This window comes from Vigna umbellata, chromosome 3 (assembly GCF_029865625.1).
Source record: "Vigna umbellata cultivar VRB3 chromosome 3, Vumbellata_1.0, whole genome shotgun sequence".
NCBI classification, from domain to species: domain Eukaryota; kingdom Viridiplantae; phylum Streptophyta; class Magnoliopsida; order Fabales; family Fabaceae; genus Vigna; species Vigna umbellata.
The window spans coordinates 4,903,600-4,925,188 of NC_142167.1; the positions used below are offsets into that span (position 1 = coordinate 4,903,600).

The 21,589-nt window shown below is 34.8% G+C and overlaps 1 protein-coding gene across 1 annotated transcript; it reads right to left on the reverse strand.

Moving 5' to 3' along the window:
- Positions 1-1,142: 1,142 nt before the first annotated feature.
- On the reverse strand, positions 1,143-10,820 carry LOC124839582 (protein ACCELERATED CELL DEATH 6-like). Its single transcript, XM_088108469.1, has 5 exons — positions 10,118-10,820; positions 4,604-4,750; positions 3,174-3,715; positions 2,252-2,870; positions 1,143-1,492 (listed from the first exon to the last, which is right to left on the reverse strand). The coding sequence occupies exons 1-5, from the start codon at positions 10,779-10,781 to the stop codon at positions 1,479-1,481; spliced, it is 1,986 nt and encodes a 661-aa protein (XP_087964595.1). The 5' UTR covers positions 10,782-10,820; the 3' UTR covers positions 1,143-1,478.
- Positions 10,821-21,589: the final 10,769 nt, after the last annotated feature.

The following is a 21,589-nucleotide window of genomic DNA, read 5'->3' on the forward strand; positions in this document are numbered from 1 at the left end:
AAATATTGACATCCTAATGAGATGTAAATAGGACGTATTGTAGTATGAATTGAATCTGTCTTTACCTTAAACCTAAACCCTTATTTATAGAGTTTTAAAGGAATCTGACACATTAATTTACCTCCTAATGGGCAATAATGCAAACCTTAATTGTTTAACGGTAGCCGTTATCACATTCATTGTGCATTAACTCTGCTCCATAATTGTCGAGACCGAACGGAGGGAAAGCTGATTGAGACCGATCGGTAATCAATGAGTCTGACCGATCGGTAGCCAATGAGTCTAACCGATCGGTAGCCAGTGAGCTTGGAGTAACACACTTTATTTAGAATATTTCTCTTAAATTAAGTTTTTTATCATTTCTAATATTTTTTTGAACGTATAAAATAATTCATCTTTCTCTTAGTTTATAAAAATATGATTACTTATAAAAAAAAGTATTAATACTAAATATTTTTATTAGTTTATTATAATTGTCAAAAAATTATCCATATATATATATATATATATATAATTCTCTTTTGAAGTCGATTTGGCCTGTAATATCGTCAAATTAATTGAAATCAAGATATTATTGACATTTTTTAGTTAAAATTGATTATAATTGTTTCTTTATGATAATATATGTGGAAGGAATTTTTAGTTGTTATTATTAATTCAAAAATATTAATAATAACAAAAAACAAATTCCAACAACATTGTAAAAATAACTATTATAAATGTTACCTAAGACACTGTGATTTATATCAACCGAAATCAATTGCACTAATGTCTATAAAGAAAACGCTTTGTTATAATTTGATTGAACTTTTTTTCAAAAAACTGTGACAAGAAAAAGTAACATCACATAAAACATGATTGAAAAAAGATTATTAATAACAATATCACTATTAAGTTTTTTAATTTAATAAAAATTAAAATACTTTATCTAGGTGAGAAAATTAAATTTAACAAATTTAATTTATTATATTAAAAGAATTTAAAAAATTAAAATAAACATCAATTCAAATTTTAATGAATTTAAATAAGTGATAAAATTTACTATCAAATCAAAGGCAAGTAACGGTTGAAGGAATGAGAAATTGTCCATTGAGTTTGCTTTAGAAATTCTCTAATAATGACATATATTGTAGCAATCAGACTCATCAAAAACATAGTATATCTTCTCACATTGTCCAAATAAATGCATACACAACCAAACCAATATATAGGATCTCACACAGACAAGCCAAGAGTTTAGAGAAATTACATGTTTCCAACAAAATATGTTGGCCTTACAAACACATATAGCCATAACCAGATGACATCAACTAACTTAGACAAAACACCACAAGGGAGTGTCTTATTAACATCCGCTAATATCATACTATCAAATCACAACTCAACCATGTTGATATGCACCAAGCTCCTTACCCCTAGCTTGAGATATTGATCTAGGGTCACTTTCTAAGTATCATACAGATCAACGAAGGAGTCTTTCACATATTCTTATCTGAAAAATAGTTAGCACACATAATCAATAAAAGCAAAATAGTGATGAATAAATTCTCAATAATAGAGTTCTCCAACTGTAATAACTGTAATGTAATATCCTTCCTTTTGAAAACATAAAGGAAATCATTCACAGAAAAATGAATCATAAGAGAAAGTTTCATCACACAAACATAATTTCATGGCCTCTTATTATGACAATTTGTAGTAAACTTGTAAAATTTATAATGTCGCACCATAGGCATTTTCTTCCATTTGAATTCGAATTAAAGATTCTCATTCATCTGTGAAATTCAATAAATCATTAAACTCTTATATGAAAAAAAAACATTGCATTGCAGCATAATCATGATACTAGTATACCTTTTACATAATAGGATCAACCAACATTCTTGTTAAAATGATAAGTATAGGGACTAACACAAGAAAATCTTTTCAATTGGTAAAAATGTACAGAGTCATCATCCAAGACTTAATATTTATTAATATTTTGATACAATTATTGTTTACTTTTATTCTATATACCAATATATGTATATGAAAAATTCTTTTAGAAGTACTAGTACGTACTTGGTTATTAAACTTTCATAAAAGATTTTATATCTCATAAAGCCAAATGATTTTGTACATAAAAGTCATACAACTATATAAGATAAGATGTACATGAAAACAAAGTTCAATCTCCATCTCAAAAAAGAAAAAGAAGAAAACAAAGCCATAAAGGTGTAGCATTTTGAATAATGTATCTAGAAGTACCTACCTTCAATTGAAGTTTTCTCAAATAACCATGTGAGAATCTTGAAAGGGAAATAAGAAATCCATCGCATTATTAGGTTGCTTGATGCTGAGGGCAAACAGAGAAGAATGTATAGCAACAAAAGCAGAAGAATGAAGATCACACTCAAAATCATAATACTAGTGGCCAACCAACTGAGATCCCTTATAACAAGGTGGACACCAGCCAAGAATGCCACTGATAAGGTTGCAAGAGTGACTCCTAAAACGGGTGTTGCCACATTAAGAGCAAAAATAGCCAAAGTTATATCTCCTAATTGAGCCCAAATGAGTATAATAATGACACTAATACCACCGTACATGGATGCTGTGATGCAGAAAATAAATGGTTTAAACCACACGTGATGTAACATAATAGCCATGCCTTGTTCTGGAGCAGAACTATTAGTTCCACCAGGCAAAGTAAAACCTGCGGCAAATGCTACTGTAGTAATAAGGGTTGAAACCACCATAAGAGTGTTGATTCTGTCTTTATAAAATTCTGTACTTTTGGGTTTTGGCTTGTAGGGGGAAGGGATCTCGATATTCTGCCCTCTTTTAGCATTTTGTACACCAGCAGATTTTAGTAGACACCATGTTAGCCGCTACAAATACAAGTTTGTGTTACAAATTGAACATTCCAATAATGTCTTAACAGAGCTATGATGATGATGATCAATTTTTTTCACAATTTACACAATTAATGTGGATGAAATATACCACCTTACTATATTATGTGAGAGCTAATGAAAAATAAAGCAAAAATAGTTCCTTAATCATTCAAGATGAATTTTAATTGATTAAGAACCTTGTCGAACATATATTACCATAACAGTCACTATAAATAAAAAAGGCATATATTTAAATCTTGAAATTTTAAGTAAAAACAATACTCTATATATACTTGCCTGTGGGAAGGGCGGATTATCTTCTTGTTTAAATTGCTCAAAAGCATCGAGAGCTGTTTGACTGTTGTTGTTAAGGCAATGGAGATCAACCCTTGTGTCCCATGTCAAGGCTTGCACAACTTTTGGATGACAACATGAGGCAGCCAGATGCAAGGGAGTGTTTCCATCATAATCCTTGTCATTTATCATATCTTTAACTTCATCTTTTGCATTTTGCAAGATGTACTTTATCACATTAAATTGACCCATTATAGCTGCAATGTGAATGATATTTCGACCTTTGTTATCAACTATTTCTCTGGGATTTGGACAAATTTCTAGCAATTTCTTTACCACGTCAGTATGCCCATATGCAGAAGCCAAATGAAGAGGAAAAAATCCATCTTTGTCTGTTCCCATATGACATGTATCACAACTTTCAAGCAATAACTGAACACCATGTAGGTAACCTATAGAAGCCGCATGGTGAAGAGCATTTCTTTGTTGGTGTTCCTTACCATGAATCCATTCCTTCTTTTTGTTTACTATTTTTTCTAGAATAGCTGACATATATCATGAATAACTAATTATAAGCACAATCTTGACAAAAAAATATCGAATAAATGAATTATTTAGAGAAATGAAGAAATAATAGAAAATCAATATCAAATAAACAAATATGAATGACAAAACAAATTAACCAATTACATTAATTTCTGAAATTTAAGAAAACTTGAATATTGAATAGAGATAATAGGATAACCTATATATATATATATATATATATATATATATATATATATATATTACAAAGTGTTTGTCTATTTTCTTTGACTAGTATTAAAATTTTATAGTAAATATTCTTATTACATTCATTAAATTTGTTAACATTACAAAGATGTCAAATTTTATTAGAAGTTATTTTTTACGAAGTTTTAATCTCTAATAAATATATTTTTCGTGTTTACGTCAGAAAAAAAACATAGTTGAAAAAAGTAAATAATTATTAGCAATTTTTGTTTAACCGTTACTAATTACAGGAATTTCTAGCTATTTGTTGAAAATTTTCAAAATCGCCAGTAGTTATAGGAATTTCAGAACTATTTTGCGGGAGTTTCCATACGACCGCTACATGTTTTAAAAGTACAAAATTTTGAAAATGGATCAATTTAATAATTAAGCTGCGATAAGTTTTGTATAAGTTGTGTAAAACATTTTTCTAATTGAATCTTTAAAATTGTCTTTATTTTTTAATGAAGTATTAATTGTGTTAAATTTTCGTTTTATAAAACTAACTACAAATGTATGCAAATATGATCATGAATATTCTCACTTTTTAAGGATATTTTTTGAACTCCTTATTCTCAATCAAAAGTATATCGTTTAAGGATCATGAATACATTTATTAGTGAATGATAATATAAAATATACAGTTATACAACAAAATTTACCTTTTAAAATTACTTCAATGGGTGGTGACGGGTCTCGTTGACTTTGTAAGAACATGTTTTCCTTTGCCATTTCAATATCCAGTCTCGCTGAGCGCCCTTTACGAGAGATGTCATCACAGTGGTAGAGCATTATTGGTTCAGTGTTGACTGCTACTAGGGATAGTCATATGACACAAGCACACACAACAAAGAATAAAGATGAGAAAATTTAGACTAGGCAAATAACTGGAAATTTTATACTAAGAGGAGAAATTACAACACTCTAAAGAATTCCTCAATTGCTTAAAAGCAAGAGAACTAAAGAAGGAAGAGAAGAGAATGGGATGAGGAAAGGGAAACCTTAACCTCTCTTTTATAACCAAAGGAGGAAGTCCCTTACAATGTTTTACTGGATGTGGGACTTCTCTCCTTCACAATCTCCCACTTGAAGATTTTGATTAAACTAATCAAATCTTCACACCACATTTGTCATCCATGTTGCTTATGTTTCCAATAGACCGTAATAGGATCGAGTCTTCCTAAACTTGTCAGTATTGACCGGCTTTGTCATGACATCTGCTAGGTTTTCATCTGTGTGAATCTTTTGCATATCAACACTTCCTTCTTCCACTACTTCCCTCACAAAGTGATATCTTATTCCTATGTGCTTTGTCCTAGAATGAAAGGCTGGATTCTTTGCAATGTGCAAAGCACTTTGACTATCACAATACACAACAATTTGTTGTTGCTTGTGCCCAAGTTCCTCCATTATCCTTTTAATCCAAATAGCTTGCTTACATGCTTGAGTGGCTGCCATGTATTCAGCTTCTGTAGTAGACAGAGCTACAACATCTTGTAACTTGGATAACCAACTTATAGCCCCTCAGCAATTGTAAACACATAGCCAGTAGTGGATTTCCTTTTATCCAGATCACCTGCAAAATCTGAATCAACATAGCCTCTGACGATTGATTCTGATCCTTTATAACATAATGCAACATTTGAGGTTCCTTTGATGTATCTAAGGATCCTCTTAACAGTATTCCAATGCTCTCCACCAAAATTTCCCATGAATCTAATAACCACTCCCACTGCTTGAGCAATGTCCGGTCTTGTACAAATCATGGCATACATGAGGCTTCCTACTGCTGATGCATACGGTACACGAGACATTTCCATCCTCTCTGCTTCACTGCTAGGTCTCATACTTGAGGATAACTTACAGTTGATAGGAAGTGGGGTAGAAATTGACTTGCAATCTTGCATGTTGAAGCGTCGCAAGATCTTCAATAAATAGTTCTTCTGTGAAAGCCAAATCTTCCTATCTTTTCTGTCTCAGTGAATTTGCATCCCTAAAATCTTGTTTGCCGGTCCCAAGTCCTTCATATCAAATTCCCTAGCCAACTGTGCCTTCAGTTCTTGGATTAGAGCTTTGTTGGGGCCTACCACCAACATGTCATCCACATACAACAATAAAATGATAAAATCATTTTCTGTAAACCTATTGTAATAAGTACAATGGTCTGAACTTAGTCTGTTGTATCCGAGGCTAATGATGAAGGAATCAAATCTCTTATACCAACACCTTGGCGCCTGCTTTAGACCGTATAGAGATTTGTTCAACCTGCAAACCAAGTTTTCTTGTTTTTCAAAGCCTTCTGGTTGGAGCATATAAATTTCCTCTTCAAGTTCTCCATGAAGGAAAGCAGTCTTTACATCCAATTGCTCTAGATGTAAATCAAATGCAGCACACATTGCAAGGACAATTCTGATCGTTGTTAGTCTAACAACTAGGGAGAAAATCTCGTTAAAATCAATGCCTTCTTTCTAAGCATATCCTTTAACAACTAATCTAGCACGATATCTTTCCACTTGATCATTGCCATCTTTCTTGATCTTATACACCCATTTGCAACCAATGGCTTTTCGACCCTTCGGAAGTTCCACAAGATTCCATGTCTTGTTTCTATGAAGAGCTTCAATTTCTTCTTGCATTGCAGCCATCCACAGAGAAGCATCTGAACTAGTCACGGCCTCTTGAAAAATTGAAGGTTCTCCTTCTTCACTTAGGAGACAATACGCATCATGACTTGTCATCACATATTGTGAATGCCAAGATGGTTTGACCCTTTCTCTTGTTGTACGTCGGAGTTCTCCATCACCAACTTCATTTGGCTCATGTTCTTCTTGCTCCTCTTCTGAATCAAAAGAATTTTCCGAAGGTTTCTTCTCTATCTGTACTATAATTTTGTCCTTCTTCTCGCTGTCATTTGTCTGCTTACTTTGTAGTTCATTTTCTGCAAAGACTACATCTCTGCTAACAATAACTTTGTGGGCAGTAGGATCCCACAAACGATACCCCTTTACATTGTCAGCATAACCCAAGAATATGCATTTCCTGGATTTTGGATCCAACTTTGTCCTTTCTTGGATGTTGTACATCACGTACACAGGACAACCAAATATACGTAAGGATGAATAATTAGCTGCTTTGCCATTCCACATCTCCATTGGAGTTTTCAGCTCAATTGCAGTTGATGGTGACCTGTTTATCAAGTAACAAGCAGTTTTAACTGCTTCTGCCCAAAAGGATTTAGCTACACCCGCAGTTTGTAACATAGATTGTGTTCTTTCTAGAAGAGTTTTGTTCATCCGCTCTGCTACACCATTTTGTTGCGGTGTGTGTGGTACTGAAAATTGTCTGACAATACCTTCTTTCTTGCAGAATTCTTGAAAATCTCCATCTACATATTCTCCTCCGTTATCTGTTCTCAAGCACTTAATTCTTTTTCTAGTTTCAAGTTCTACTTGTGCTTTGAACTCCTTGAACTGAGCAAACACATCGGACTTCTTCTTGATAGGATACACCCATAATCTCCTAGAGTAATCATCAATAAATGATACAAAGTATTTTGCTCCTCCGAGTGATAGTTCTGGTGATTCCCACACATCAGAATGGATCAAGTCCAGTATATGTTTACTTTTGGTAGTCGTTCTAGCAAACTTCAGCCTATGTTGCTTGCTTGTTACACAATGCTCGCAGAAAGGTGAATCAACCTTCTTGAGCCCGGGTATGAGATCACGTTCCGCAAGAATTTGCAGTCCTCGTTCTAACATATGCCCAAGTCTACGATGCCACATTAGTATTGCTTCTTTTTCGCTTGTCGATGCAACTGTTGCATTAGCTTCTTGCACAGTATCTCCTAGAAGCACATATAAGTTTGCTGTGATCTTCTCAGCTTTCATGACCACCAAATTTCCCCTCACTGCTTTCAAGATCCTTCCTTCAATATGGATCTTACATCCGAGGTCATCTAGTTGTCCTATAGACAATAGATTCTTCTTCAAGTCTTTCACATGTCTTACTCCTTGAATTGTGCGAACAGTACCATCATACATCTTTATTTTGATTGTACCAATTCCAACAATTTCCAATGCATGGTCATTTCCCATGAAAACAGATCCACCTGAGATAGGCTCATGAGTGTGAAACCAGTCTCGATGTGGAGTCATTTGCCACGTTGCTCCTGAATCCATTATCCATCTATCATGAAATTTCTTTTCACCATTAGAACTGATTGCTGCTTCGCTCACCAGGATTTCTCCATCTTCTTGGGCATTTGCAACACAACCTTGTGAGGTTGAAGCTTCATTTTTCCTCTTCCAGCACTCTTTCTTTGTGTGCCCTTTCTTGCCACAATAGTAGCATTTGTATTTGAAACTCTTCTTACTTTGTGAGCTTGACCTTTCATTACTTTTACTCCCACTAGAGCCACGTTCCGTTGACCTTCCTCTTGTCATCATCAATGCTTCTGCTTGTTTAGAGGTTTCCGCTCTATCTACTTTGTTTTTCCGCCTGGATTCTTCTTCAAGAATAGTTCCGGCAACATCCTCAAAGTATAGGTGCCCTTCAATATTATTGTTAGTAACGTTGATGATGAGTTGGTCATACGAGTCTGGTAAGCTTTGAAGTAGAAGTTCTGCACGCTCATTTTCAACTATGTTGAAATCTGCGGCGGATAGTTGGGCGAACAAGGTGTTGAGGTGGTTGATATGATCCGTCACCGAAGTAGACTCACTCATTCGAAGTGTGTAAAGTTTTCTTTTCAAAAATATCCTTGTGTGAAGAGAGTTGACCTCATATAATTTTATGAGGACATCCCAAATCTCCTTTGCTGTCAACTTCTTTCCACTTCTGATCCGTCATTTCTGCTGGTTTTTCTTCAATTGCATCTATGCAATTGTCTTTTCTCAGAATTGCCTTCATCTTTAATTTCCATAACGAGAAATTGTTCCCTTTAAACTTCTCTATCTCATATTTTGTCATCATTTTTTTTTCAGAACCAGCTTATGCACTTCTCACTATGAATAGTATTATCTACTGGAACTATACAGGTAGACCGTAAAGTAAAGCCTAAGAAGTTCCCAAGAAAGAGAGGTGGGTCACAACGGACACTCTTAAGTACCAAGTTTTTCCTTAGCCAGAACTTTCCCAGACAGCACTTTCACACTATCAAACGTTTTCAGTAATAACTCTTTTCTGATGTGGAAGATCGGATTAAACCACAACCACAGAACATACTCAGAAGTTTTATATAGCAGTGGAATACCAGTAGCTCTGATACCACTGTTGGAAATCAGTCATATGACACAAGCACACACAACAAAGAATAAAGATGAGAAAATTTAGACTAGGCAAAACTAGGCAAATAACTGGAAATTTTATACTAAGAGGAGAAATTACAACACTCTTAAGAATTCCTCAATTGCTTAAAAGCAAGAGAACTAAAGAAGGAAGAGAAGAGAATGGGATGAGGAAAGGGGAACCTTAACCTCTCTTTTATAACCAAAGGAGGAGGAAGTCCCTTACAATGTTTTACTGGATGTGGGACTTCTCTCCTTCACAGAATATTGCTCTGTAATGCAACTATCAAGTATATATATATATATATATATATATATATATATATATATATATATATATACAGAGAGAGAGATAGAGAGAGGAAAATAAATATAAGTTTAGATGATTTTTCTTTTAATAAAAATGTTATTATATAAATTTCTTTTTTATATCGGGACATACTATAATGATTATCATATAAAACTGTAAAGATGAGACAAATTATTTAACTACGTAATTTGTTTTTTAATTTATGAAAGATTATTTGTTTAGATTTTAAATAAATTGTATGTATTAAATTCACATTGTAGATTATGCTATCTCGTAAAGCTGTTAGAAACGTAATTACATTTCAATATTTTACATTCACTCGAACAATTCTTGAAGATTCAGATTCATTAAATGTGTATTAATAGGATGGAAAGAGAAGAGGTTGGACATAATTTGAGAAATATTTATCCAAAAACTTAATTATAAAATAAAATATTAATTGAAAAAATTGGAAAGGCCTAACTTATTAATAATTAGCAATTAATTATTCAGTAGTACAATTCTCGTTCTCCGACCAAACGATTGTGAAATTAAAGAAAAAAATAATAGGTGAAAATTGAAGTGTGTAGGAACTTTTATACCTTGGTAACGAGGAATTACTCTGGTCAATAAATCATCAACAATGTCTCGGTAGCCTTTCTCGATTGCTAAGTGCAAAACTGATTTGCGTCTACGGTTTCTACTAGTAAACGCAGTATCCTCAGCCAATTGCTTTAAGGCTGGTGAAGAATCTAGAATGTTCATAACATTTTTGTGACCATTCAATAAGGCCTCATCAAAGAAAGTATTTCCTTGTTTGTTGGTTACAAGGATTGCCTCTTTTGATGCAGCCACCAACTTCTCGAGAGTAGAGATGTTGCCAGCTCTTGCAGCAACATGCAGTGGCGTATCACCAGTAGTATTTACTGTTAGCAAAAGCCCTCGACCAATTTGAAGTACCTTTTCAACACACTTATCATTTCCATAGAGAGCTGCTATATGCAGCACCGTGTTTCCTACAGGCCTCTGTTGCTTTATAGTGTCATAGTCTATTTCGCTGCAATCGGATTCAGGCTTGTTCTCTTTTATCGAATCGTATGTTTTCTTTGGCAACAACCACCAAAAATGTGCTTTAGCTTCATCACTGCGTCGTTCTTCTGAGCTTTCTATCACATTTCTTGAAGGTTGCTCTTCTCCCTTGTAGTTATTTTCCACGTCACTATTATTCATACATATCTTCCCTCCACACCTTAGAAATTTCATCATGCTCCTTTTCTGTAACAATATGAAATCTGTTCCTGCCCTTTCTGCTCTGCTTCCACCAACTTTTTATCTAAAAATACAAAACTGCACAGACATATCAACCTATACCCTTACGTGTTAAAGAATAATTCGAATAAATAAATCACAACATATACAATAACACAAAATTCTCAACTTCACCTTCAAGTATTTCATATCCCTGAACTAGATGCTTGCCCTCCCTTACGAAGCTTTTAGACGCAAAGTAACATGTACTAACAAAACTTGTAGAATCATCTTCAGAGAAGTTGTTAGAAGTCTTCAAAAAGAAGGTAAACAAATTAGAGAGAAGCCGATAAAATAAAAAGTAAAAAGAGAAAAGGTGGAGCATTACCCAAAACTGAATTATTTCTCAAAGAAACTTCTAAAACAAAAGATTACATAGAAAAATACTTTCTTTCTCACTCGGCATCTCTTAAAACTCCTACTATCTACTCTCTTTTTTCTCACTAAGAAAAGAATATATATATATATATATATATATATATATATATATATATAATATAAGAATTCATTGATTATTATATTTTATTAATCAAGTGGTCCAATTAAGTATATATTATTAAAAACATATATATGATAAAAGAATTATTGTGTAGAGACCTAAGTAATATTTTAAATAAGCATCTTCATTGTAATATTATCTGCTCTCTGGTGACCATCGTCGCAGAGCGTCGTCTTTGGCGTCATTGTCAGAGGCTCTTGTTGGGCGACCTAGTCATGGCATTCCTTCATTCGCACTTCCTCAACATAGTTTGGACTTAAAAGAAAGAAGAATAAATAAGTCTCTTCTTCTTATAGTTGCTTGTAATGCAAGTTCGCTCATGTATAGTTTTAGTTTTGAACTTTAGACTAGTTAGGTAGATTAAATACCCTTAAGAAGTTGTAGAATTAAGAGATGTGGGACATAAAACAACCTTGAGAGCTGTTGTCTAGCTTGAAGGTCTCCAAGTCTCATATCCTTTAGTTTTCTCCACCTACTTCATCTCCTAGTGCTATATAAGCAACCTAAGGTCTCCTTTGTACATACACCTTCAAATTTGAATATAAAGAGTGTTTTGTATTCAATTGCATTACTTCTTTGAGATAAAATTTTGTCTCTTAGTCCAATTTTGGGTCTTATCTTGTGAAGAACAAGTGTCGATCATCCATGACATTTATCTTGGATCCTTTCAAGTGGCATGCCTTACAATTCATAAGGTTTTTCTCCTTTCTCTCTTACATTTTTAGTCTTTTAATTCCATTTATTAATTGTTCTCGTTTAGTTCTTAGGCTTATTTTTATCTAGGCATGTTGTTCCATATCATGTGGTATCAAAGCCTTAGGTTTGATCAATTTAGGAATGCATGTTAGATAGAATTTTGTCTTAGTCTAATTTCGGGTCTTATCTTGTGAAGAATAAATGTCGATCATCCTTGAAATTTATCTTTCGATCCTTTCAAGTGGTATTTCTTCCAATTCATAAGGTTTTTCTCCTTTCTCTCTTACATTTTTAGTCTTTTAATTTCAATTCTTAATTGTTCTCGTTTAGTCCTTAGGCTTATTTCCATCTGGGCATGTTGTTCCATATCATGTGGTATTAGAGCCTTAGGTTTGATTAATTTAGGAATGCATGTTAGATAGAAAAAGCCTTTGTTTTTTTTCGTTGGCGCTCAGCACAATCCCCAGCACACGTTGATTGTAGCCCAGCAATGTTTATGTCATAACTTGCGCATTTCAACTCCAATTTGAGTGAAATCTTTTGTATAGTTTTGTTTACATGTTAGGAACAATATCCAGTCTTTATTTCACATTAATTCCATCATTTACTATGTTCATTTGGTGGTAATTCATTCAATACTCCATAGTTTGCTTGCAGTTTGGGTCATTCCTAATCTGTTTGTTATATTTGCTTACTGTTTTGTGTGTTTGCTAGATGGAGTTTTTCTTTTGGATGTTATTCAACATCAAGAGCACCTCAATAATGATGTAAAGACTCCAATTAACTTCCTAGAAGTGGTCCAAAAGTTTTCGTCCATATGGTATAAACAAAACCTGCAAACACAAGCAACAAGTACCTCTTGGAAGTCTTCAATAAGTAGGCTTCTAAATTCTTTTTATTTTCCTTTCCAACTTTTATTTCTTGTCTTGGCTGGTCTATTTGAAGTCCTTACTGATTGTTTAACCTTTGATTTGAGTCATATGTGATTCCTCTTTAGGAGTTTTCTAGCAATTTTATCTTGAATTGCACTTACTAAAGTCCTTTGCATCATTACTCTTATATGATGAATTGAGATGGATCAAACTAGGATTTAAGTGTGTATGCTTTGCTTATGTGTTTTACACTAGTAGAGATCTCAAACAAACATAAAATCAGTGTTGTTCAAACACACATAATCAAATCTTGAGTGCTTGGCTGAAACATATGGTTGTAGCAGTTTGAAAACAATCAACAACATCAATATGTTTTGTGCTTACTATTTTGAATGTGGCTAAGGCACTCTTCCAGTTGGGTGTGTGTTTTAACATCTTAATTTAAGCCTTTATTATCATCAGTTTACAAAATATATTAGTTTGAAGCATGCTAAATTATTTCCACTCAATTTTAGATCTTTCTTTTCATGTATGCGTAGAGGATTTTTGGTGTGATTGCCTTGTTTGTGTGTATTCTTTTGTTGTAGTATATTTAGATGTGCCTTTGTTTTGATTCCTTTATTTTCCTTGTTGTTTTGTATCTTGTAGTCTTCTAGTTTGCCGCCATTTTTCTGTGTCAATTTTTGTTGCTTTACTAGGTTCCTTTTACATCATTTGTCTAGTGGTTTTCACTTGATTTTTTTTGGCCTCTTGAAGTCTATTTCTTTTGGCTTGTGTCCTTGTATTTGTTGAGGTTGATTGTACATTCTTTCACTTTTATTTTTCATTGATTAAGTGATCTAAATTCTGACTTTGAGACATATTGCTATCTTGAGTGAAGCTTGCAAGTGAGTTTGAGTGATCTTTCCTTTCTTTTACACAAAATCGTAAGCCTTCAACCTATAAGTGAGTTATTGTTTTGGGGTGATTTTGCTGTTGTTCTAACCCCTTTTTATTGTGAGCTTTTGCTATTGTTTTATGTTAGAAACGTGCCTATAAGTTCAAGGAAATCTTCCTCTAATGGAGATAGCTATCATGGAAGTGCATCTAGCAAATTGGACTTGGCAAATGCACTTCAAAAAATTCAACATGAACTTGACTCTCTTAATAGGAGGATGGACAATGAGCTTAAGATGAAAGGAAAGCAAACATATGGGCACCAAGATCACAAGTCTAATCCTCATGGTCATGGCCGTTTCGAAAAGCATTAAGAAGATAGAGCTTTTGACCAATGCCTTTAATTGCCAAAGTTAAACTTGTCACCTTTTAAAGGAGAAGAAGATCCTTCTATTTTTTCAGATTAGCTAGCTAAAGTAGAACAAGCTTTTGATTTGTATAGTGTAGACAATTCTTTGTGTGTAAATTAGCTACATTAGCTTTAAAGGAATACACTATGCAATGACTAACTAGGATGAACATTACCACCATGGGCTTACACGCGAGCTCGTGGGAACATTTTAAGGACATTTTGTTCCAAGGCTTCGTCGAATTTTGTTAATATTCGACGTTAATCAATTTTTTTTATTTTTTTAATTAACCGTGATCCTTTTTTACAACTCTTCGAGACATAAAAAGTAGAAAAACAACAAATTTTAGTTTTTGGTATTTTATAAAGCACGAACTATGAACGTGATGTGTAGTATCAACAACAAACAATAATAACAAAGAACAAACAAGTTCAATCAAACAACAACAACAAACAAGTTCAACAAAAAAAAACAACAAACAAGTTCAACAAATAAGTCCTTCAAAACAAAAATGAAAACTAACATTCAAAAGGTGGATTCGTCGAAATAAAGTGTTGCCACCAGTGAGAGAGAAAATAGAATGAGCCTATGAAGGACAAGAACTCGAAAATGGTTGTTAACTCTTTAGCAAGCGTACCAAATCGTTCTAAGTAATAAACCAGTAAGACCGGATATCGTATCCCAAGGAACTCGTATGACACTTTACAATCGTATACTTATCTAACTATTTTAGACTAAAGAATATTCCCTCTTAATATAGTTTTAGTGCAATGAAATTTAACATCATATATAAGTGATAGATTGAACTTCTTGGAGTTAAAAACACTTGAAAATTTATTGATTAAAGATGATACAATATGGAATGGAGATGTTGGAGAATGATTGTACCTACTACACTCTCATGCAACTGCACATTACTACTACTTCATTTAATTGCTCATGTCAACCTGCTATATTACTCAAACCCAATCCCTTGGTAGAGAGAGTCTAGACTCACTCATTAAATTCCAATCCCTTGGTAACCTAAAAAGTTCATCTGCATTAAGAATAGTGGTTTAAGACAACTAAAGGGCGAAGCTCTATCCCTAGACACAATTTCCTTTAGGTGTTTATTCCATTTCAAGGTTCACACAATACTTCCCAATATCAAGCAAACCTAAGATTCATGCTATGGTTGATCAAGTCACAACGAGCTTTAAGAGAAGGAAATAAACACTCACAATAAATGAAAGAAGCTTAAATTCATTAAACACAAGTGCATTTACAAGAAAGTTTCGTAGTTACATCATTCCCCAACAAAAATGAACTTAACTCTCCACAGTCATGGAGAGCTTGAGCTTACAATGAAAGAAAATGGAAGAGATGGAGACTCAAGGAGGAAGAATGGAGAGTTCCCACTACTCAAAACCAGCTCCCAGAGGTCCAAGAATGGTGTTTCGAGCTTTAGCCGCCAAGAAGATACCACCCTCATTGCACGGAAGCCTTAAATAGGTCTAGGGTTCCATGTAAGCAAAAGTCACGCCCAGCCCCCTTCCTCTAGGGTGCCCAGGCGCGAGGTCTGCACTAGAGTTGTGTGAAGACTGGCGCCCGACCCCCTGGCTGAGGTGCCCGGGCACGAGGTATGCGCAGAAATTGGGGCGCCCAAGCATGAGAAATCTTCCATGCTCCTTCAAAACACTTTCTTTTGTAGCTTTCCTCGGCTCCCACTCTTGCTAGTTAAAATACTCCTCCAAAGCACGCAAATTGCCTACAACTTGAGGAATTAGTGATGAAAACTCGTATGTAGAGCCTAAGCTAAACTTATTCACAAAGTTAGATAAAAGAGAGGATTAAACATGTTTCAAGCTTCAAGAGAGTCGATTTGGTAAGAAAATTGCGTCATAGATAATGGTAAGAATTATCGTTATCAATGGTCAAAACAAACAAAAACCATACCTAAAGTAGTTAATTAACATGTATTTGTAACAAATGAAAGAAAGATTACATGTGATGGTCGTCAAACTTCGTTTCAAAAAAGTTTAAGCAGAGAAGAGAGTATCACGCGCTAAGATAAAGTGAATGAATTTTCAATCTCTCGCTCAAATTTTTTATTGAATTCGATAACCTTTTAACGTCTAACGCTGAGGCATTCGATGTTTTATATCCTTTTGATGTCTAATTCTAGAGAATTCGACGTCATATGTAAATACATTTTCACCTTCGTGCCAAGCATTTTTGCAAAATATACCCAATATAACAAATTGACGTCGAATTATAATTCTAAACATCATCTAATAATTGCATTTTTTACAAAAATGCCACCGTTCATTTTAGCGTTGGCTATTCAATGGTTAAATATTGAACGCGTGACATTATACGCGGTTTTTGCACTAGTGTTACATTATCAAGAAGGAGATTATAATAACATAAAAGCCCAAAATACAACCCAATCTAATTTCTATATAAGTAGACTGAGGGAAACACATTAGAGGAGCTTGAGGAACCCTTTGGGGGTTCAAATTTCGTCCTCTATCTCTTTTATAATATTCTTCACCCTCTTTTCTTATATTTTAATGTTATCTCCACATTACATGCAATGCTAAGGCTTTGGGTTGATTCTACTGTAATTTCTTAATTGGATTCTAAGTTTAGATGAATAAATTTGTTTATTTTTATTATTCTTTTTGTGATTTATTTCTTTGTGGTCTCACAAAGAATAGTTGCATTCTTTGAATCTTTTCACATCGACATGTGGGATGTGGTTAAGAATGGTAACTATATGCCTTTTGATAATAAGGGATAACTCATGCAAAGAAGTTCATGGTCTGATGAACAAAAACACATGTACCTTCTTAACTCTAAAGCTATAAATTCGCTAATCTATGCTTTAATTGAGGAAGAATACAAGAAAGTACATGGTTCAAGGAAGAAAAAGAAATGTAGAACACCTTAGTTGTCACATATGAAGGCTCAAGTAAAGTTAAAAGAAACAAGCTGAGCATACTAGCTTGGGTGTACGAGTTATTTTCCATGCTGGACAACAACAATATCCAAGCCATCTTAAATCGGTTTCAAACGATCTTAAATGAGTTAAGATTGCTATGTAAGACCAATGAAAATTTTTAAAATATTGACAAAACTATTTGCAGTCTTCCCAAGCAATGGAGACTAGAAGTCATCATCCTAAGAATCTCAAAGAATCTTGATTGCATGAGCTTAAAGGTACTCGTTGGAATCCTAAAAGTTCATGAGCAAGATCTTCAACAAGATGGAATCATAAAGAAAGAAAACAACATAGTGTTGAAAGCTTAGAAGCCAGCCAGAAGGACTCCCATAAAAGCCCTTAAGTTAGAAGAACCTTCAGAAGAGTAAATTGGTAAAGAAGACACCATGGAAGAATCAGATAAGGATGAACTATCATTCATCTCCAAGAAGAACAATTAGATGTGGAGAAGAAAGAAGGGCACACAGTTCAAAGGCAGACGCCCTGGATCAACTTCCAAAAATGATCAGCGAAAGGAAATTCCTCTCGTATGTTATATATGTAAGAAACCAAGTGTTGGCTGGAAAACCAACGACAAGTGCACCAGTCGCAACGTAGCAAGTGATAAATATCATTCTCTCCCAAGGGACTTGTGCAACACATGACAATTCTTCCTTTTATAACTCAATTAGATATCAAAGTGTGCAAAAAACACAAGAAACTCTTTTTGGTATTTTAACAAACAGTTGGTGTACAAGGAATTTAACATAGAGTATTTACAATTTGTTAAGACTAGAGTTCATCCATTTCATTCTCATGCATTCACAAACATCTCAATTCCATCCAATAGGTGTTCAATTTCGGTTCTAGATTCAATTCATATTTCTCAATACATCAAGAACCAAAATTCATGCATGGGTGATCAATCCAAAGCAAGCATTAAGCATAAAAATTGAATACTAACATGAATTGGAACAACATATATCATTAACATCACAAAATACATAAGAATTCCATGTTTTACAACTAATCTCAACAAATAGGAAAAGCCCTCCATGGTGGAGATAAGGAAGCAATTGAATCCATAGAAATGTGCATAGCCTTTCCCAAGGTTCTTTGCAGCTGCTCCATGCTCCAACTAGGCTTCTCCTTCGCATCTCCATCTCCAATTTGTGACCCATCGTCTTCCTCAACCCAAAAGGGGCAGAATCATCATTGATGAAGCTTGAAGACCCAAGGAGGAGTGAAAAAGCTTCCCAACACCCTAAACACCCTCCAAGGGCCTCTCCTAATCTCTCTAGGTGAAGAATGAAGTATACGAGGAGAATTATACCTCAAAATCATGAGACCATGTTTAAATAACCCATTTTGACACATCAACACTGTCCACGCTCAGCCCCCTTCCTGGGGCGCCCGACGTGAGAGTTGCGCGAAGACTGGCGCCCAGCCCCCTTCTTGGGGCGCCCGAGTGCGACCGGTGTGCAGAAACTAGCACCTAGCCCCTCTTCCTAGAGCGCCCGGCTCGAGCACACCAGAAATCAGCTTCTATGCAGGTGGCGCTCATCCCCCTGAACTAGGGGGGCCGGCCTGATTTTTCAGCACTGCATCGTTTTCACTTTTACTGCAGATCTACTTGCTCCAAAGGCGTCCAACATGGGTATTTGCTTCAAATTGATCTTTTATTGTCCCAAAACATGTTCCCTTGATTTATTGCTTGTCTTCCTCCACTAGAATTGCTTCCTATTCATTTATTTCACACACTCAAACAAAGAGATTAGAGGTAAAAACAAACATATACTAAATAAAACATAAGAAACTAGAAAACACATTAAACTTGAGGATAACGCAAGGTAAAAGCTATGAAGGGGTTGATTTATTCACAAAATATATACACAAAAACACGTAAAATCAACCATTATCACCAAGCCACTTCAACTTTGAGTGTCGCTCAGGGACGATGGTGTGGAGGCACAACTTCACTGTAGGAGCTCATGGAGGCCGCTTAAGGCATGTGGAAGCATCCTTTTCTCCTCCTTGGGTCTCCTTCTTCTTTCATCCATGTTTGTAAGCTTGAGATTCTTCCATGGAAATGGAGAACCTAATTCATCTTGTTAAGAATTGATGTAGTTACTGGATTCTTGTGTATTTGTTGGACACTTTGAATATATATATATATATATATATATATATATATATATATATATATATATATATATATATATATATATATATATATATGCCTGTTAATTTCTAGTTTCTTGTTTATAATCTTTAATGCTTTCTTGTAATGGGAACATTCATGACTTGATTTTTAGGATTCATGGGGTATGGGAACGTATCTTGTGATCCAAATCTGAAACAAGGAGCCTAGTGGATGGATGAAATCTAGTAAGGAACTTACTACATTGGTTGTCTTAATATCTCTATTCTTAATGCGAGTTTTCTTATTAATTGATCATGGAGTTGATTGTTAATAGAGGATTTAGGCTCTTCACCTAAGGAATTAGGGATAGAGTAATTTCGATGGTTCACATTAGTAATTATTAGAGAGGAGATTAAACTTTTTATGCACAAGAATGAAAGTGGTGAAATCTAAACTTAGCAATGTCGATCCATATTATTTCTGACCTTTGTCCATATCTAAGTGCATTCACTACCAAAGTTTAACCTTGTAATTATTTGTGAATTTATCTTTTCTGCACTTGTTTGTAATCGAATGGTGTTTGTTAAACCAAAACTTGTTGGTCAAATTCGGCAAGTGCACCGAATCGTTCAAGTAATAAACCGGTAAGACCGGGTATCGTTTTCCCAAGAGACTCGTAATACTAGAGAATTGTGCGATTAACAACTCATATAGACTCAAGAACATAACATCAATTTACAGAACAAGTGCAGAAACATAACTTCACAAGTAATTACAAGGTTGGACTTCGGTATTGAAGGCACTTGGAAATGGAAAAGACTAGAAATGATATGAAATGACATTGTTAAGGCTAGTTTTCACCAATGCACTCTTGTGTATGACCAATTTCGTCTCCTCTCTATCAATTTACTAAAGTCAATCCACTAAAACACTCTAGCCCTAATTCCTTAGGTGAAAGAGCCTAGGTTTTCCTTATCAAACCCCAATTCCTTGGCAATCTAACAAGCAAAACCCGCATTAAAGAGCTGGGATCTAAGACAACATGTGAATCATCTTCCATTCCTAGAATCAATGACCCACAAGGACTCCTATTTCAGTTCCGGGTTTCATCTTACGTTCCCATAATCCATAAAACCCCAAAATCAAGTCATGAACGTTCCCATTACATGCAAGCTTTAAGATCGGAAACAAGAATACTAGCAATTGATAGAAAAGGCATATATATATTCAAATCATTCAACAATTACACAAGAATTCAAAGGCTACAACTAATCCCAACAAGATGGGTTTGGTTCTCCATTTCCATGGAGAACCCTAAAGCTTACAACATGGAAGATGGAAGAAGAAGGAGAACCCAAGAGGAAGAAGGGAGTGTTCCCACGAACCCTAGCAGCCCTCCAAGCTCTCCTCTGAGTGAAATCGCGTCTCCAAAGAACCAAAGACCCAAACCCCTTCGCGTTTCTGGGTTAAATAAGCTGGATCTGACACATCAGCAAAAGTCGCGCCCGGGCGCCCCATTTCTCACGCCCGGGCGCGAGCTTCTCGCAAAAAGTCGCGCCCGGGCGCCCCTTTTTCACGCCCGGGCGCGACCAGCACACAAAAACTGGCTTCTGTGCAGAAACTGGCCCTGGTGCAGCTCGCGCCCGGGCGCCCCTCAGCAGGGGGGGCCCGGGCCTGACTTTTCAGCACTGCATCATTTTCACTTTTTCTGCAGATCTGCTTGCTTCTAGTGGTTGGTTCAGCCTTGGACATTATTGGAGACCCTTCCAAGCATAGTTTTAGCTACAAAATAAGGGATTATTGATGAAAGTACATCAAAGTAGCCAAAAACACAATTATTTAGAAAACAAGACAAAACAAGAGAATTAAGCAAGTTATAAGTTAGAAAGGAGTTGATTTTGCTACTAAAATGATGCTTAAATAATGGTAAAATTTAGCATTATCAGTGTTCTTGAGTCAAAATGAGTTATTAATCGCACAATTCTTTAGTATTACGAGTCTCTTGAAAAAAGGATACTTGGACTTACCATTTTATATTACTTAAAGTGATTTGTTACACTTGTCGAAATATTCGCCCAACAAGTTTTTGACGTTGTTGTCGGGGATAAAAAACGTTAGTTATAAATTATTAAATCTTTTAAAATTTGTATGTAAATTTAGTAAGTAAATTCTTTTTCACTTATCTACAGATATTACATACGGATCTATCTTTGCAAAAATTTCTATCCTAACGTGTCAACATTACATATAGATTTTACATATGAAAAATTCATATATAAATTTTTTTGTTATTACCTATAAAAATAAT